The 15,525-nt window shown below is 34.3% G+C and overlaps 1 protein-coding gene across 1 annotated transcript; it reads left to right on the top strand.

Moving 5' to 3' along the window:
* Positions 1–936: 936 nt before the first annotated feature.
* LOC110107085 (plant UBX domain-containing protein 7) lies at positions 937–12,759 on the top strand. Its single transcript, XM_020837232.2, has 10 exons — positions 937–1,273; positions 1,445–1,563; positions 1,672–1,788; positions 5,933–6,104; positions 9,754–9,831; positions 9,937–10,005; positions 10,911–11,054; positions 11,214–11,316; positions 12,024–12,283; positions 12,365–12,759. The coding sequence occupies exons 1-10, from the start codon at positions 1,172–1,174 to the stop codon at positions 12,527–12,529; spliced, it is 1,329 nt and encodes a 442-aa protein (XP_020692891.1). The 5' UTR covers positions 937–1,171; the 3' UTR covers positions 12,530–12,759.
* The last annotated feature ends 2,766 nt before the right edge of the window (positions 12,760–15,525 follow it).

Genomic DNA, 15,525 nt, shown 5'->3' with positions numbered 1-15,525 from the left:
TATTTTTTTTACTAAAAAATTATCTTAAGAAGCAATAAGAAAATTGTCCCAAATAAAACTTAACATTACTCTCTTCAAACTTAAAATAAATCAGTCAAACAATAATATGTTTTGTTTCCTGCTTCTGCTTTGGTGGTTAAGGGCTGTTTGGTAGCAGGATTTGGCCTAAAGCATACCAAACAACAACAGCAAATATTTATTTAATTTATCTAGATGAAAGTTAATGTTTAATTTATTCAAAAAATTAGTGATTAATTTATGCTTAAGATGATCAATTAGGATTAGTATTATTAATTAGGATAACCATATAATAGACCCATCCACTATACATCATAAAACCTAGCTTTGCTTTAGCATTTCTTCATCCCCATCTACATCGAGGTTTGCCTTACTGTATCTCAAAGCACATTGATTTTTACTTATCTTTTCCTATTGTATTATTTCATTATTTATTGGAAGAGATCAATTATTATTAAATAACTAAAATTATATGTATTTGTAAGATATCTTTTAACAAATTATGACATTAAATTATCTTTATCCTTATAAATTTTATAGTATTTAATAGAAATATTTTATAACCATAAAAAGATTATTCTATTATTCATTTTAGAAAATAATAAATTTATGTAAAAATATGGGGGATTTACATATATATATGAATTTCCCATTATTTTTACAAGAAAAGCTAAATTAACCTTATTAGATCAAATAAGGTTATATCAAAATGTTATTTATAGTAAACATTGGGAACTAGGCTGCAAAACGCGCCACGTGCCATGTTATGCGAATCCAGTGGAACATTACTGCCAATGGACGGACTAGAATTCGCCGGGCTGAATTTGGGCTGAATTTGGTCCATCCATTGGAAGAAAAACCAGGGCTTTCTTGCAGGGATAAAAAGCTTGGAAGTTGGAACCTACGCAAGCGCTTGGAAGTCATATAGAAATACCTTCACCTCTCGCCGGTGCATCTCGCCGGATTAACTTCTGCTATATATATCTCTCTCTCTCCTCTGACAGACCTCTTCTCATCCAATCTCATCCGCCCTTCCTAGAACTCATCTTACCCCTTCGATTTCTCCTTTTCATCGATTTCTTCTATAATGCGCTATTTTTCCTTGTTGCCCTAGGGTTTCTTTTGTCTGGATTAGAATTACTTGGATCGAACGATGGAAAGCCTACCGACGGCAACGGAGAGGCAGTTGCTAATCTCCTCCTTCTTAGAAATCGCAGTCGGTCAGACCGCGGAGACTGCTATCCAGTTCCTGCAGGTTCGATGGTCCACCAGCTGTTTTTATATTTTTGCCCTCACCGCGATCGGATCATTTATTCTTTTCGCTTCATGATTTATTGGAAGCTCCGCTTTTGTTGATCAATTGGGATATGGGGGCATGTAATGTGAGGCTGATTGTTTTAATAAGTTTGTTTTGCCTGTTCCGCAGGCCACAAGTTGGAAACTTGAGGAAGCTATTCAGCTTTTCTATGTTGGGAACGATGTTGGTGGAGCCGGACTTGCTTCTGCTTCTGCTTCTGAGTTGCCTCCATTTGATCAAAATTCTAGGTGGTTAATAGACTGAATGTTCACCATATGGAAGTATAGATGTTGTGCATGCCATGCGTACGGTTTGTCAAGCATCGGCTGATGTATTGCATTTTTTTGTTGCTGCAGTGGAGTAGAGAATGTTGCTGCATACAGCGGTGATGGCAAGGAAGCTACTGCTGATGAAGTGCGAGCTCCATTGCCTGTTAAGAGAGACACTTTGTATGGTGATGCTGCTTTTCTGAGGTATTTATGCTTTTTGCTTTGCAGTGATTTTTTCATGGTTTATGGGTTGTTTAATGGAAGAAGCTCTTGAATATTTGTTGGATGCATTTATTTCAAATTTATTGCAGCGCAGTTTGATACTAAAAATGGTGCATTCCTTCTAGGTTGCTACAATTGGCTGTAGGCTTTATTATAGTGCCATCACAGGTTATATCATCTGAAAGATAATTACTTCTGACCTTTCTGATGAATTCTATCGGTAAACGATTGGATCTATTGAGGATTACTTTGTCCTTTTTACAGTGCTCGCTATTCTATTTGCTCTTTCAATAGTAGATCTCAACGACATCTTCCTCTAAGTCCCACTGCTCTTGTTTCAAAGCTAGTTTCAAGTTCTAGATATAGGGTTACAAATCAACCTTCGGGAGGTAAACGTGAAACTTCACATTGTCAGACTTATGGTAGGCATACTGACAAGGTTTTGTGAAGAGCCATATCCTTATAGCCATAACAATATGTGGCTCAATCAGCACTAACAACCAAAAAAGCATTTTGCTGAAAGAAAAGATGTTTTTCATTAATGCAGGATGATTTGGTTGATTTGTAGGATCAAATTACTTTGATAAAGGATTTATGCATTCTTTGTACTCACATAACTATTTGATTACCATTTATAATGTTAAAATTGCTCCTTTTATTCCATTGGCTCAGGAATGAGAGTACTACAGCTTATCTAATAGGTATATAAAAATAAACATTAGGTCAATTTCCGTCAACAAATACGTTTGGATATCCATGTCAGGCGTGGAAATGACAAACTACAGGACAATTCGTTTAGTCATGTAAGTTAACATTTATATTAATAAGTTATTAGGTTCATTGCCTAGATGTTAGGTTTGGCCTTTGAATTTGTTCATCCTTCATGAACTTGAAAGAACTTTGGATCTAGTATTTTTCTTGAAGATCAACCCTCATGCTTTCTAAGAAAGCTTTTTTATATTTTATTCCGACTACCTTATGTACAGGAATCTAATTCTCTCATATTGGATATTTTTCACTGAACTTTTGTAATTTTTAAAAGATTATTCTATGTTGTTGACATAATTCACTTTTAATTGGAATAAATTGCAAAGGAATGGGTAGTATTTAGGGCCATCAATAGGTGGGAGAGCAGGCTTGCATCATATCAGGGACCTTTACCCATCATTTGGTTGAGTTTAGTTTAGTTTTACCACTAGTTCCTCGCCCATCTGTTTGTTCTAGCCTACAATTAGGTTGGTTGATGTTTCTCTATAGCAATTGTTACTTGTGGTGGTTTGATTCTATTTTTGTCTTTTTTAAAGGTTGCTTAGCGCAGATGTAGATCTCTATTTGATTCTAATGGCTAATTTGTTGTTAGCACTTAATGGTACCTATGGTTGTTTGGTCTGTTGAACTGGCTTGAGACTTGAGTTGTAGATTCATTGTTTGGTTATTTATTTTTGTTGCTTCTGTAACCTTGTCAATTAGGAAGATTGATTTTGTTAAGCTAAGCTAGTGACTTTTGAAGTCTCTTAGACGAGTTTAATATTTGAGTACTGATATCTGAGTAGAACTTGTTAGTCTAAGTGACTTGTGATAGGAAATACTCGTTTGCACAAGTAAACCTAACCCAAATCAAGTACCTAAGCCAAGTAAACTGCTGTCCGCAGCAAGAACACAGCTCAAACAGTGAAAAAACTGAGAGAAAACGTAGGGAGAAACGTAGAAAAAACGATGCAAACGCTTTTATTTCAATAAAGGATGAAAAGCACTTGCAAGATACAACTTTCCTTCAATTCGAGAGGAAGGAAAAACTCTCCAACGATCTCCGGCAATGCCAAGAGCCCAAGAACAACAAACCCTAGATCTCCCAAGAAATTCAAAATCAAGATCCCCCTAATTCCCCTCATAACTCCCTATTAAAACAATCTAATACAAAATAAAAGCAAAAGGACTTCTCTACCCTTCCTTCTCCCTCCAAAAACACTTAAACCATGTTTGAATTTCAAGTGGACCCCACCCCAGCCCCCCTTGAAGCTTCCGCCGGCTCCCAGGCCCGACTCCGCCTCGCATAGACTTGGACCGGCTGGGCCGGTCCAGGTTGAGCCGGTCCATGCTGGACCGGCGTAACAACTTGATAAATTTTTTACTCCCATCGAGTAAGGGAAGCAAGCAAGTAAATGCCTTTGACAACTTATAAGGTTAGCAAATGATGAGTGAATAAAGCCATTTCATTGTTAGCGAGCTGCAAAACTTGATTTGAGCTTCATGCTTGACTTGATCGGTTAGACCAAAGCAAACATGGATTATCATTCATATATCTCATCAGGTAAATCAATCATCTATTAATTATATGAGAGCCAGATACCCATTATTTAATTAAGTTATATGTATATGCATTCTCACAAAATTTTCCAACCAACATAACCATGGAGAATTTGATTATAGAATCTTTTTTAAGGGCCACAATCCTTTGTTTATAGATGAAATAAGTGGCACTGATGGTAAATCCTTGCATAGTGTCATGCCAACTTGCACCCATAACAAACTTGCTCAAGTGATAATCATATCTAAGTTGTATTGTTCATATTTGTTGACCCATACATTAAGAAACGGGTGAAAAGAAGTGAAATCAGCAACGCGAGTGACTACCAACGAGTGCTATGCATCACTTAAAAGGGCAAATGACCTCCGATCACCAAACGAACTGTGTTGTTGCGATCGGAGCATCGAATTTACATACGAGGGAGCCCCTCGCAGCCAAATCAGGCTAAAACGGTCGAAATCGATGATCAACATTTGAAAATATTGCGTGACACTGCCCAAACGACATCCGATTGTAAAATGGACTTCTCGGTTGTGTCCAGAACATCTAAGTCATCTAAAATTAATTATGTGCAAGAAAATCAGTGAAGATTTCAAGGCGACGACATGCAAATCGAGGCTAAAATGAAAATTCCTCTCTTATTATTTTGTTATTTTAAAATAATAATAATAATTATATTATAATTAGCAATAATAATTAAAATAAAAAACCAATCAAAAAAAATAAATTACCTTGTACCTGTTATGTACCGACGCCGTTCACATCCTCAAATTCCGCTGAAATCCTTGTAGATCGGCGCCGAAACAGTCCGCAAATTGCTCGTCCCGCTCCCGCTGATAAAACGAAGATGAAATGTTCTTCATTTTGATTTTGCATGTGTTAGGAACTCACATGGAGTGATGGGACTATGCAAGAATGCTTGGTTGGTGCTTTTTGGTAAATAATAATTACTTGTATTGAAAACTCATTTAAAAGTTTGAATAGATTAAATTTAAATTAATTTATTAAATTTTAATCTAAAATCATTAAATTAGTTTATCTAATTATTTAAATATAAAAACACTTGGGCCAGTCCGTTTTAATAAATTGGGATTGGTTTGATGGTTGAACCAACGGTTCTTGCCGGTTTAGTCCGATTTAATGTAAAACTGATTTTTGAGATGGATCGAATTGACAATCTGACCGGTTCATAGTTGAATTTGTTGAATTGGCTGGTATGGACCGGGTTTTAAAACCATGATAAATACAATTATAATTTTGAGTAAAAGTTATTGGCATTTTTTATTTAACTCTACACAATAGTCAAAACTGCAGAACAGACTCCTGAGATGCAGAAGCTGAAGGACTTCCGCACAGAACAAACTCTTACGTGCTATTAGAGTTGGATGAGCACTGCAGCTTGCTTGATTTGATGTTGTTAGATAAATAAAAAAAAGAACTTATCTTGATACGATAAAAAAAGAACTTCTCTTGATACGATATTGTTAGATAAATAAAGTTTCTATTTTGCTTCTAATGGTGAATTGAAATCTTTATGATATGATGAAAATATTTCTATTGTTCTGCTTTTTTAGTTTATTTTACCTTTTTCACATACCTTGTTTGTTTTTGTTTTTAGTTCATTCAATGGCTATTTTAGTGGGAGAGATTGTTCATCTTAGTTTTCTATATTTTACAGTGCCTATTTCTTGTTTCAATTGTTTTTTTTTTTTCAGTGTCGATAACTTAATTATATGCAATAGTTATGTTTTTCTTTCCAACAACCTATCCAGAAATTCATTAGCATACTTTTCAAAATTCTTTGTTTTGACATTTCAGACAACAACCTAGTTCTGTGGTTGCTTTTCGAAACTTTGAAGAGGAGTCAAGAAGGCCTGCGGTTTGGGAGTCTGAACAAAATACTGCATCAACAGCAAATGGGGGCCGTGATAATCTTGCTTCTCTATACCGCCCTCCTTTTGCTTTAATGTATAATGGATCATTTGATAAGGTATAATCTATCTTGTTACAAGTTTTCATTGTCTTTTTAGTTACTTTTTAGCAGCTGCAATGTCAGTTATAGAAGCATCTTTAATGAAATTTCTTATGGCTCTATGATTTTAGTCATATCATCTGGTCAAATACATACCTCTTTTTTTAACTGAAGATAATGTAAATTGTTTAGATTCAGAATGATAACTGATTTTATTCTCCCCACTGCCCATGCGATGGAAAATTCCTTGAGTTTGTGTCTGAACTTGCAATGATTTCTGTAGAATTTTTTGTTAGTTTTCTTGAATGAGTGAAGGTTTCTAACTGACACTCATTTCTTTTTCTCTTAGGCTCTAACAAATCCTTTTTAGTTTGGGATAAGAATCATCAGTAGAATATAGTGTTACTTGCAGATTATTTTGTTAATTTTTGCACTGTTGTTTTCTTTTATTTGTCATTGCAGATACTTTGTTTTGGAATTTTTTCTTCTTTTTCATTTGGGCTGGGGTTGCACTTCTGATAGCTTATTTCAAGGGAATTTATGAGGTTGGGGAAGGGGGAGGATCGTGCTATTCTCATTTCCAGGAGAAAACAGTGTGGTTTGGACTTTGGAGTAAGTAAAGCCCATTAATTTTGATACGTGCTATTCACATTGCCAGGAGAAGAGAGGGAAAGAGTGGCTTGGATTGGCTGAAGTAAAGCCCATTAATTTTGATACAGGCTATAATGAATGTAAATGACCATATGATAGTGATTAAGACATGTATGATGAAATATAGATGGGCTTGACGTCAGTCTTGTGGCTGCTGGCTAAGATTTTGCTTTGGATAGCTTAGTCTTACGACTTGGGAGGGAAGTTGGATTTACATGGCTGGATTATAGTGCTACGGTTGCAATTTTTTGGAATAAGGCTAATATGATGATTTATGATGTCTATATATTGGCTATTATTTTTTTTTTTCATATTCATTTAAACACGATTATATTTCAATTGTTTTTTTAAACATGCTGATGAAAAGTCATTTTAATCCATATCATGGAAAATAGAGGACACATTATTCTGCATTCTTTTTCTATGATTAAACTGTGCTACAAGCACAGCAAATTTCTTTCTATTGGTCCAATTAGTGGCATCAATGATTTATGAAATTAAATGTGTACAAGCATTCAAATCAAATTGATTACTGTTCGTGTATCTTATTTTGTGTAGAATTAATTGAGTTTTGATATGATAATTGTTTTAAAAAAGTGTTTTTGATGAAGGACATTTATATAATTTCTTAATTCTTATCTATATCAAAATTCACAAAAAAATTTAGCACTTATTTTTTTATTTTCTTAAATTCCAAATAGTTTTGTTGAAGTATGCCCAATTGCTTGAGCTCGATAGTTCATTTTTTTTAAGGCTGGGTGCAAGTCTGCTAGATTTGTAGATATGCATGATTTCATTGGCACGTATGCAATTCTCCAAAAAAAAAAAAACAATCAATTTTCATGATAAAGTTCATATTTTCAAATTAACATCAATGGCCTTGATTTTACAACTTTTTGTATTATCATCAAAACAAATTATTTTGTGATTTGATGTTTTCTAGAGAGGGATCATAGACCACGGTATATAATAAATAGGTTGGCATTCAAATGATCGGGTTGATGACAACGCCAGTATTGCTACATCCTTTTATATGCCTAGGACTGGGAAGTTGTGTAAGAAGTCTTTTTTTTTTTTAATGAGGGTAGGGCTGTAAATGAACCGAGCCGAGTCCAGCATGTGCTTGTTCATGTTTGTGTTCGTTTATTATCAGCTTGTTTATGTTCATTTAAGCTTGTTTCGAGCTTTTCTGCTCGTATTTAAGCTTGGTTTGTTTCAGTTAATGAATATACATGTTTAGTTTGTGTTTGATTCATGTTCTATTTGTTTCATGCTTATTGAGCTTTAAACAAACGAACCTTGTCAAGTTATAAACGAGCTCTACTTCTAAATATTCATCAGCTTAACGAAAGAGCTTTATCGTGCCTACTAACAAACATGTTTGCGAATATTTCTAGCGATTGTTTCAAACTACCAAATGAGCATTTTCACAAACATATATAATGAGTGTTTTTTAGTACCAAATGAGCCTATCACGAACATATCTAGTTAGGGTTTTCGAACTATAAAATAAGCTTGTACATGAACACATCTAGTGAATGTTTTTGAACTACCAAATGAGCTCGTTCATAAACAAACGAGATATAATTCTTCTTATAAGAAAGCTTGTTCTAGAATCACTTATTATTATATTTTTAAGTTATAATAGACATAAAATATTTATAGTAGTTTTATTAAATTTCTATATCAAACAAGAATTGAGCTCCTAACAAGTTTTTTCTCGAGCTTCATATTAAGTTTGTTCATGAGCTTCTAACAATGTTGTTCATGAACATAAATGAGCCGAATATATAGTTGTTCAAGTTTGTTTATTAAAGCATAAGAAAATGTTCAAGCTTGTTTGATTGCTTAATTAAACGATTACGAAGACCTTTTATCGAGCCAAGCCTTGAGTAGCTTGTCGAACGCTTGGTTTGTTTACGGACATAAATGAAGGCCTGGTGATAGGGCTACATAAATTGTGCTTCATGCTGAATTTGACATAGGAGTTGCCCACTGAAGGTGCTACTTTGGGGTATAAGTGAGCCGAGTTAGCTCGAACTCGACTCGATAACGAGCTCGCGAGCCAAGCTTATCGAGCCACGAGCTCAATCTCAAACTCAAGCTTGTCTGTTAAATGAGCTCGAGTTTGAGTTTGATGAGTCTCGACTCAGAAGCTCACGAGCTAGCTTGAATTACTCTTTTGTTTTTTTTTTAAATATTAATATTTTTATTACATTTACAAGTTTAAAAAAATTTAAGGACTACAACATCACAACTAATAAAAAAATCCCCCAGAACTACAACTGATAAATGCTACTACTTTAATAATTACTAAAGAAACCACATTCAAAAAAAATATATATATATATAAAATATGAAGTATATGTTCCCTAAGCTGCAAGCATTATTTATCCAGAGAGAAAAAAGCTCCAGGTCTTTTATGTATAGGAAAAAACGCAACTGCAAGCTTGGTTCCTTCATTGAAAAAATGCAAGTCGTCGTCTTCTTCTTCCGTTGTGATCGTGTCAGCGGCTGATCGATTTTTTTACAGCGAACTCGTGAGCGTCTTTAATGTACTAGCAGAGCTCGAGCCCACATTTTGAGCTTGACTCGAGCTCCCAATTTGGTAGGCGAACGAAGCTCGCGTTAGGCATTTACACCCTAGACTGCTGCTCGGCTCGACTCGTTTACACCCTAGACTGCTGCTTGGTTCATGTAGGATGCTTTACGCACAAGTGTTGATATAAGGATTGTTTGTCTGAAATGATGCTTTTCCCAGCTGCATTTTTGTTTATCAGTCTGCTGTGTTTGGTGCTTAGTTTAATTATGATACTGCATGAAGAAATATTTCTTACTGCCCCATCCCTAACAAATCAACAAATCTAAGAGTTATTGACATCAATTTATTGGCACAATTTTAGCTCTTCTTCTTTTTGTGATACATTAAGTTTTATTTATTTTTGCAAGAATTTTAATATGTTGGTTCAGTTGTCTGGTTTCTTACTGATCCTGATATTTTATTTATAAAATGCAGGCCAAGTTTGAGGCCTCTCTTCAGGACAAGTGGTTGTTAGTCAACCTGCAGTCCACGGAAGAATTTAGCTCTCATATGGTAAAATTTTCTGAAAACAAATTATTTCATTTACTTTGAATTAGTCTTATGTAAATGTAATCCGGTCCATTCAAGTGATGCTATGTTACCTTGCAATTGCAAAAGCTTAATCGGGATACATGGTCTAATGAAGCTGTAACACAAACAATTCGCACCAATTTCATATTCTGGCAGGTAAATTTTCCTAATTGTTTCTTACCAATATGTTGATGTTGATAATTTTAAAGCTTTCATCTTCTTCTGTAGCTTATAAGATTGTGACATGATTTATTTGTGGTTTTTAATGCTTTATATTTTTTAGTTGAACAGATACATTCGGTGTGATATTATATTTCTCTGTTGTCATTATTCTCATTTTTTTCAGCATTTCTCCTATTCCATTTTGATAAATACTGCCTCTATAGTATTTTTTCAATTTCAGTACTGTTTCCGTTCTCGATATAGAGTTATTCTTTTGAGAAATTTAAGAGAGGTTGTTTTTGATGTTGATAGGAAATACTTGAGTTTGCAAGTAACCCTAAGGGAAATACTCGAGTTCGCAAGCAAACCTATCACTAATTGGTGAAAACAGCGAGAATAATACAAAATCTGGGTGAAATCAGCCCCAAAACGTTGGACTGCAATAAGAGAATCAAAGCCAAACAAACACGAAAATAAGATACAAGTGATCCTCAATTCGAGAGGAGGATCTTCTTTCCCAAATCTCTAGACAAGTTAGTCTAGAGCCCAAGATGCCAAGAAACTTCAATCAAAATCAAATCAAGCATACCCGAACCCTAAAACACCTCATGCTATTTAATACATAAACTTTCCAAATCAATTCTCCCTCCAAAGCTCTAGCTGCCCCCTCATTTTCTAATTTGAACTCAATTGGAATAGTGGGATCCACTATTGTGGGAGGAAAACATAGAGGAGTCGGGACTAGCCCGCCTCCTATAGACAAGAACCGGCCTGTCCCGGTTGGGCCGGTTTAGGATGAACCGGCCTATCAGATGTCCATGTATAAATTGATGTTCTAACTTCTTTTAAACTTTAAAACATCAAGTTTTCTGTCATTGGACTTCTCAATGTATTTCTAGGTGTATAATGACACCAGCGAGGGACGGAAGGTTTGCACCTACTATAACTTATCCTCAATTCCAGCCATTTTGGTTATCGATCCTATCACCGGGCAAAAAATGCGAGCATGGACTGGCATGGTACAGCCAGAACGTATTTTGGAGGTAAGAGACATTGAAATGTTTTGATATATTGCAGTCTTATTGTTCAGTTTAGACATACGATGATATAGCATGTTGTGTTGGAAAGCTTATTGTTTGTATAGTTGAGACTGATATTGTACCTCTCCTTTTTCCTTCTCTAATGACATTTCTTTTATTTAGGATTTATTACCATTTATGGAAGGCGGACCAAAACAACAACACGTGTCTCTTCCTCTCAAAAGACGTAGGGAAGGAGCAAAGGATTCTACGGTCAGCATATCAGGTATTGCAATTGTACTTCTCTTCTTCCCACGATAGGTCCATTGTAGGTTTACTAATTCTGATATTTTTAGTTCATATTTTTGTTTACTTTTGCTTGGCAAGTAATAGAAAGTACCTGGTCAGGCTTTTGTTACGGATACTGCTTCAATATCTATTGCCATTGTTTTGACTGGATTTGTTTTTTTTTTTAAATTTAATTATTCCATTTCTCTTAGAGCATGTTGTTCCACATGATCTATCCTTGTCATCCATGGAACAGTTTTCCAAAAGAATTTTAATTTTTGGTTGATTAACCATATTAATATGGGAAGTTTTTTAACATCTTAAATGGCTAATTTTTCTGACTTCTTTGAATTTTTTTTTAATCTTCTTTGTGATTTGGTCATTTAAATTGCATAGGATTTGTTTTTAGATCCCACTCGTTAATCCACACACACAAAGCCCAGCTGTGCATATCCATATCTACACAAATCTCTCTCTCTCTCTCTCTCTCTCTCTCTCTATATATATATATATATATAAACTTGCTCCCATTTTTCTGTCCTTCTATTCTGCCATTAAATGCTGCCACAATTTCTTGCCTTTGTACCCTGAGCCTTTAGTATCGTTTTCTCCCAAGTCATTTGGCTTGATAATATTTGTTCCCTTCTGATTTATTCGGCTGCTGTGCCATTCTTGATGCCATAAGATTTTTTTTTTCTGCAACAGAAAAATATCTCGACGAAGATGAGGAGCTGCTGATGGCAGTTGCAGCATCATTGGAAGGATCAAAAGTGCCTGTGGAGTCCTCTGTAGATGAAGAAGCAAAAGCTGATGAAGATGCTAAAAGCAGCGCCAACAAGGAACCTGTATATCCTCCCCTTCCAGAGGAGCCAAAGGGGAACAGAGAGCTTCTTTGTAGAGTGGGCATCCGCCTTCCTGATGGACGCCGAGTCCAGCGGAGCTTTCTTCGTTCTGACTCCATAAGGGTTGAGACATTACTGAATCTTACAATTTATATCTATCTTTCTTCGCTTAACTTTTTGGTTTCATTTGCTGAATTTTGGCAGTTATTATGGTCATTTTGCTCTTCTCAACTTGAGGGTGCAGTAGCTCGTCCTTTCCATTTCACAGAAGCAATTCCTGGAGCATCCAAAACTCTCGAATATGAGAGCAACGTAACGTTCGATGAGGCTGGTTTATCAAACTCCTTGATTTCCATGCTGTGGGATTGAAGGTTTGGATCTTTGACTGTGGACATTGCCAATGTCTAGAAAGCTTAATGTGCAAGTTAATTTTGTCTTATGAGGAGCTAGATGGAGTTCATATTGATACAAGTTTCTCTTGGGAGCAAAATTGTTTAAGTTATAGTTGTACGTTGTGTATATTATGCTTTTTTTAGATTTGATGACCTTTTTAATTTTTATATAATCTATTAATGGCTGGCAGATGCTATTCCAATAAACCATCTCTTGCATATAATTCCCTTAACAGCCTGCATTGCAGAACAATATGTAGATGGAAATCTCTATTAATTCAGAGGGCTAGAATTTTGGTTGTAGGGACTAGATCAGCTTTCCCTAGAATGACTTCAGGTTGAGCTCGCCAGTAAAGCTTAAGCTCCAGGTTATGACTCTGACGAGCGATTTCTTATTTTGTGCGGAGTCCGGATGGCGTCCGGAGACCAATAAAAATATGTCACGTCATCCCAAAATGTATCATGCTCGGTACCTAAGTGTAACCGAGCGGGAGAACCGTCTGGCATCCGCACAGAATAATAGCCCTTGACCAGCAGCTCATGAGGTCCAAGTTTATTTTTTTTTATTTCCTTTATATTATAAGATCTCATATAAATGAGGTGGCTTGTTTAGTAAGCAGCTCTAATTGGATCTCAGCTCGTGGGCTCGTTTAATTTAACTTTTGTGTCTTTAACCTTGTAAATCACAAAGCAAGGCTTGTTGCATTACCATAAACTATGATAAAAATTCCTGTTTGATGAGACTAAGTATTTTCACTACTGCACTGATGAATTGCTTGCTTTTCCATCTTTAAAATCTTGCATAAAAGTCTTTGGTTGGGACTGTTTTTTTATAAATTTTTAAAATAGTTTTTGAGTGCAAAAATATTTATTTCAAAAAAAATTTGTATTAGAAAATTGTTTTAGAAAGTAATAAAAAGTTACTCAAACTAAGATTAATTCTTTTATTCATTTCAATGAATAATTTAATTACAAACAGTAAAAAACTTAGAATTAGGACATTCATAAGGAATTCTGCATGGTGGTAGATATGAACCAGACCCGAACCCGACCCGTTTTTGCAAACGGGTTAATTTTTCGAATCTGAACCTGACCCGCTTTGAGTCCGGGTCAACCCGAACCCGATCCGCTTCGGGTATATTTTATTAAATTTTTTTATTTAATTCAATTTATTTAAATCTAAATTAAATTAAGGTAAGATTTATTTCAATTAATTTAAAATAAATCAAGATTAATTTAATTTGGGCAACAATGTTTATAATTTTTTGAAATATCATTTATTTATTTCATAAAAATCCTTTAAAATCTTATTAAATTAATTAAAAACGGGTCAAACCGGGTCGATTTCGGATTTCCGAGTCAACCCAAACCCGACCTGGTTTTACAAACGGGTCGAAATCTCTAACCCGAACCCGACCCGGTTCGGGTTGACCCGAACCTGAAATTTTCGGGTCGGGTTTTCGAGTCGGGTCAAATGTTGACCGCTCTAGTCCTATTTCTGCACATTTTTTATTGAGATTTATATTGACAAGTCTTCATAGAAGATAAAAACTTTATAAAATAAATAAAAGTGAATAGTTCTAGATAGGATTTAAATGAGTTTCATATAATTTTTATGTACCTTATCTTTTATTAATTTTCTATTGTTTTTCTTATGGTGTTACAATCTTTGAAAAATTAATTCACATTTAAAATAAATATTTTATTCTTATATCCATAATTCAGGAGTATTTTTTTTCTTAGGCTCTTTATTTTTGAGAAATATTGCATAAATTGAATGTTGATAAGCCATCGAAAATCACCTTAATGAGGTATAAATCAAGATGTGAATTGAAACTTCCACAATTAAATACAGGATTTGCATAATAGACAAATTCAATGATATCAAAAGTGGTCTAATTCTATTCCAAATGAACCCATATCAGATAATTGAAGCGTAATTGAAAACTTCATGACATTTGTTTGGTCGAAACTATTTCCAAATCTTGCATGCTTATAATTAATTCAAGCATCTCGAGAGACCAATCCAACGAGCCCAAAAATCACTTAATTTCAATAATATTAAGGCACTTAGTTGTTGAACATGTGCTCTTTGATCAAGAGAATCAATACAAGCTATCTGATAAAGTGTTATGAATTTTCTTCATATTTTCTATCATGCTTCATAATCTAATTTAAAAGAATTATTTTTTTATCTTAATAATGTAATTAAATCACTATAATATATATGTTATGATGAAATGATTTGTAATTTGAACTTATAATGACTCATGAAAAATTTATTTAGCTGGTCAAAATATGTGCTATTACATTTACAAGGCATATAACTCTAAAAAATGTATAAATAAGCCCTCACTCTCTTCATGAAAGGGGAAAAGCTTGGATTTAGGTTTGAGATTCAAGAGAGTTTAGAGGGCTTGATATTCAAGAAGCTTAGAGGCTCTAAGAATATCAAAGCTCCATTAGAGCACCATGTTCATTGTCAAACTATAACTTAACCTCTTCTTTTAGTGCATCACTTTACCGCCATCATTGTAACACCGTTCAATAACCCCCATTAGAAAAGTACTCGATATCTGTCATCGGAATATTGCCATCGTTAACACATGCCATGTATTTTGAATTTGCCAAAATCAAACAAATTTTAAATAAAATAAAAAATTACTTATATATCGATTTTCAAAGGGAAAATAATTTGATTAAGATATGCTTATAAAATCTTTGATTGGGATAGACTAGAATTTTTGAATTTTCTTTAAGAAAGGCATAAAATAAATTATTTATATATTACACATATCTCAATATAGATCTAAGAGCTTTGAATCTCATAATAATAATTATTTTATCAGAATATTTTTATATAATTTTTTTTAAAATTTTAAATTCCTTAAAAAATACATTCTATTTAATTTCTTCCAATCTAATATAAAATGATTTCAAATTATATAACCAAACAGCCACAGGTAATCTTTA

The sequence above is a fragment of the Dendrobium catenatum genome, unplaced genomic scaffold (assembly GCF_001605985.2).
Source record: "Dendrobium catenatum unplaced genomic scaffold, ASM160598v2 fragScaff_scaffold_1398, whole genome shotgun sequence".
Lineage (NCBI taxonomy): Eukaryota > Viridiplantae > Streptophyta > Magnoliopsida > Asparagales > Orchidaceae > Dendrobium > Dendrobium catenatum.
The sequence above is the reverse complement of the archived record's forward strand: the minus strand, read 5'-3'. Positions and strand labels throughout refer to the sequence as shown.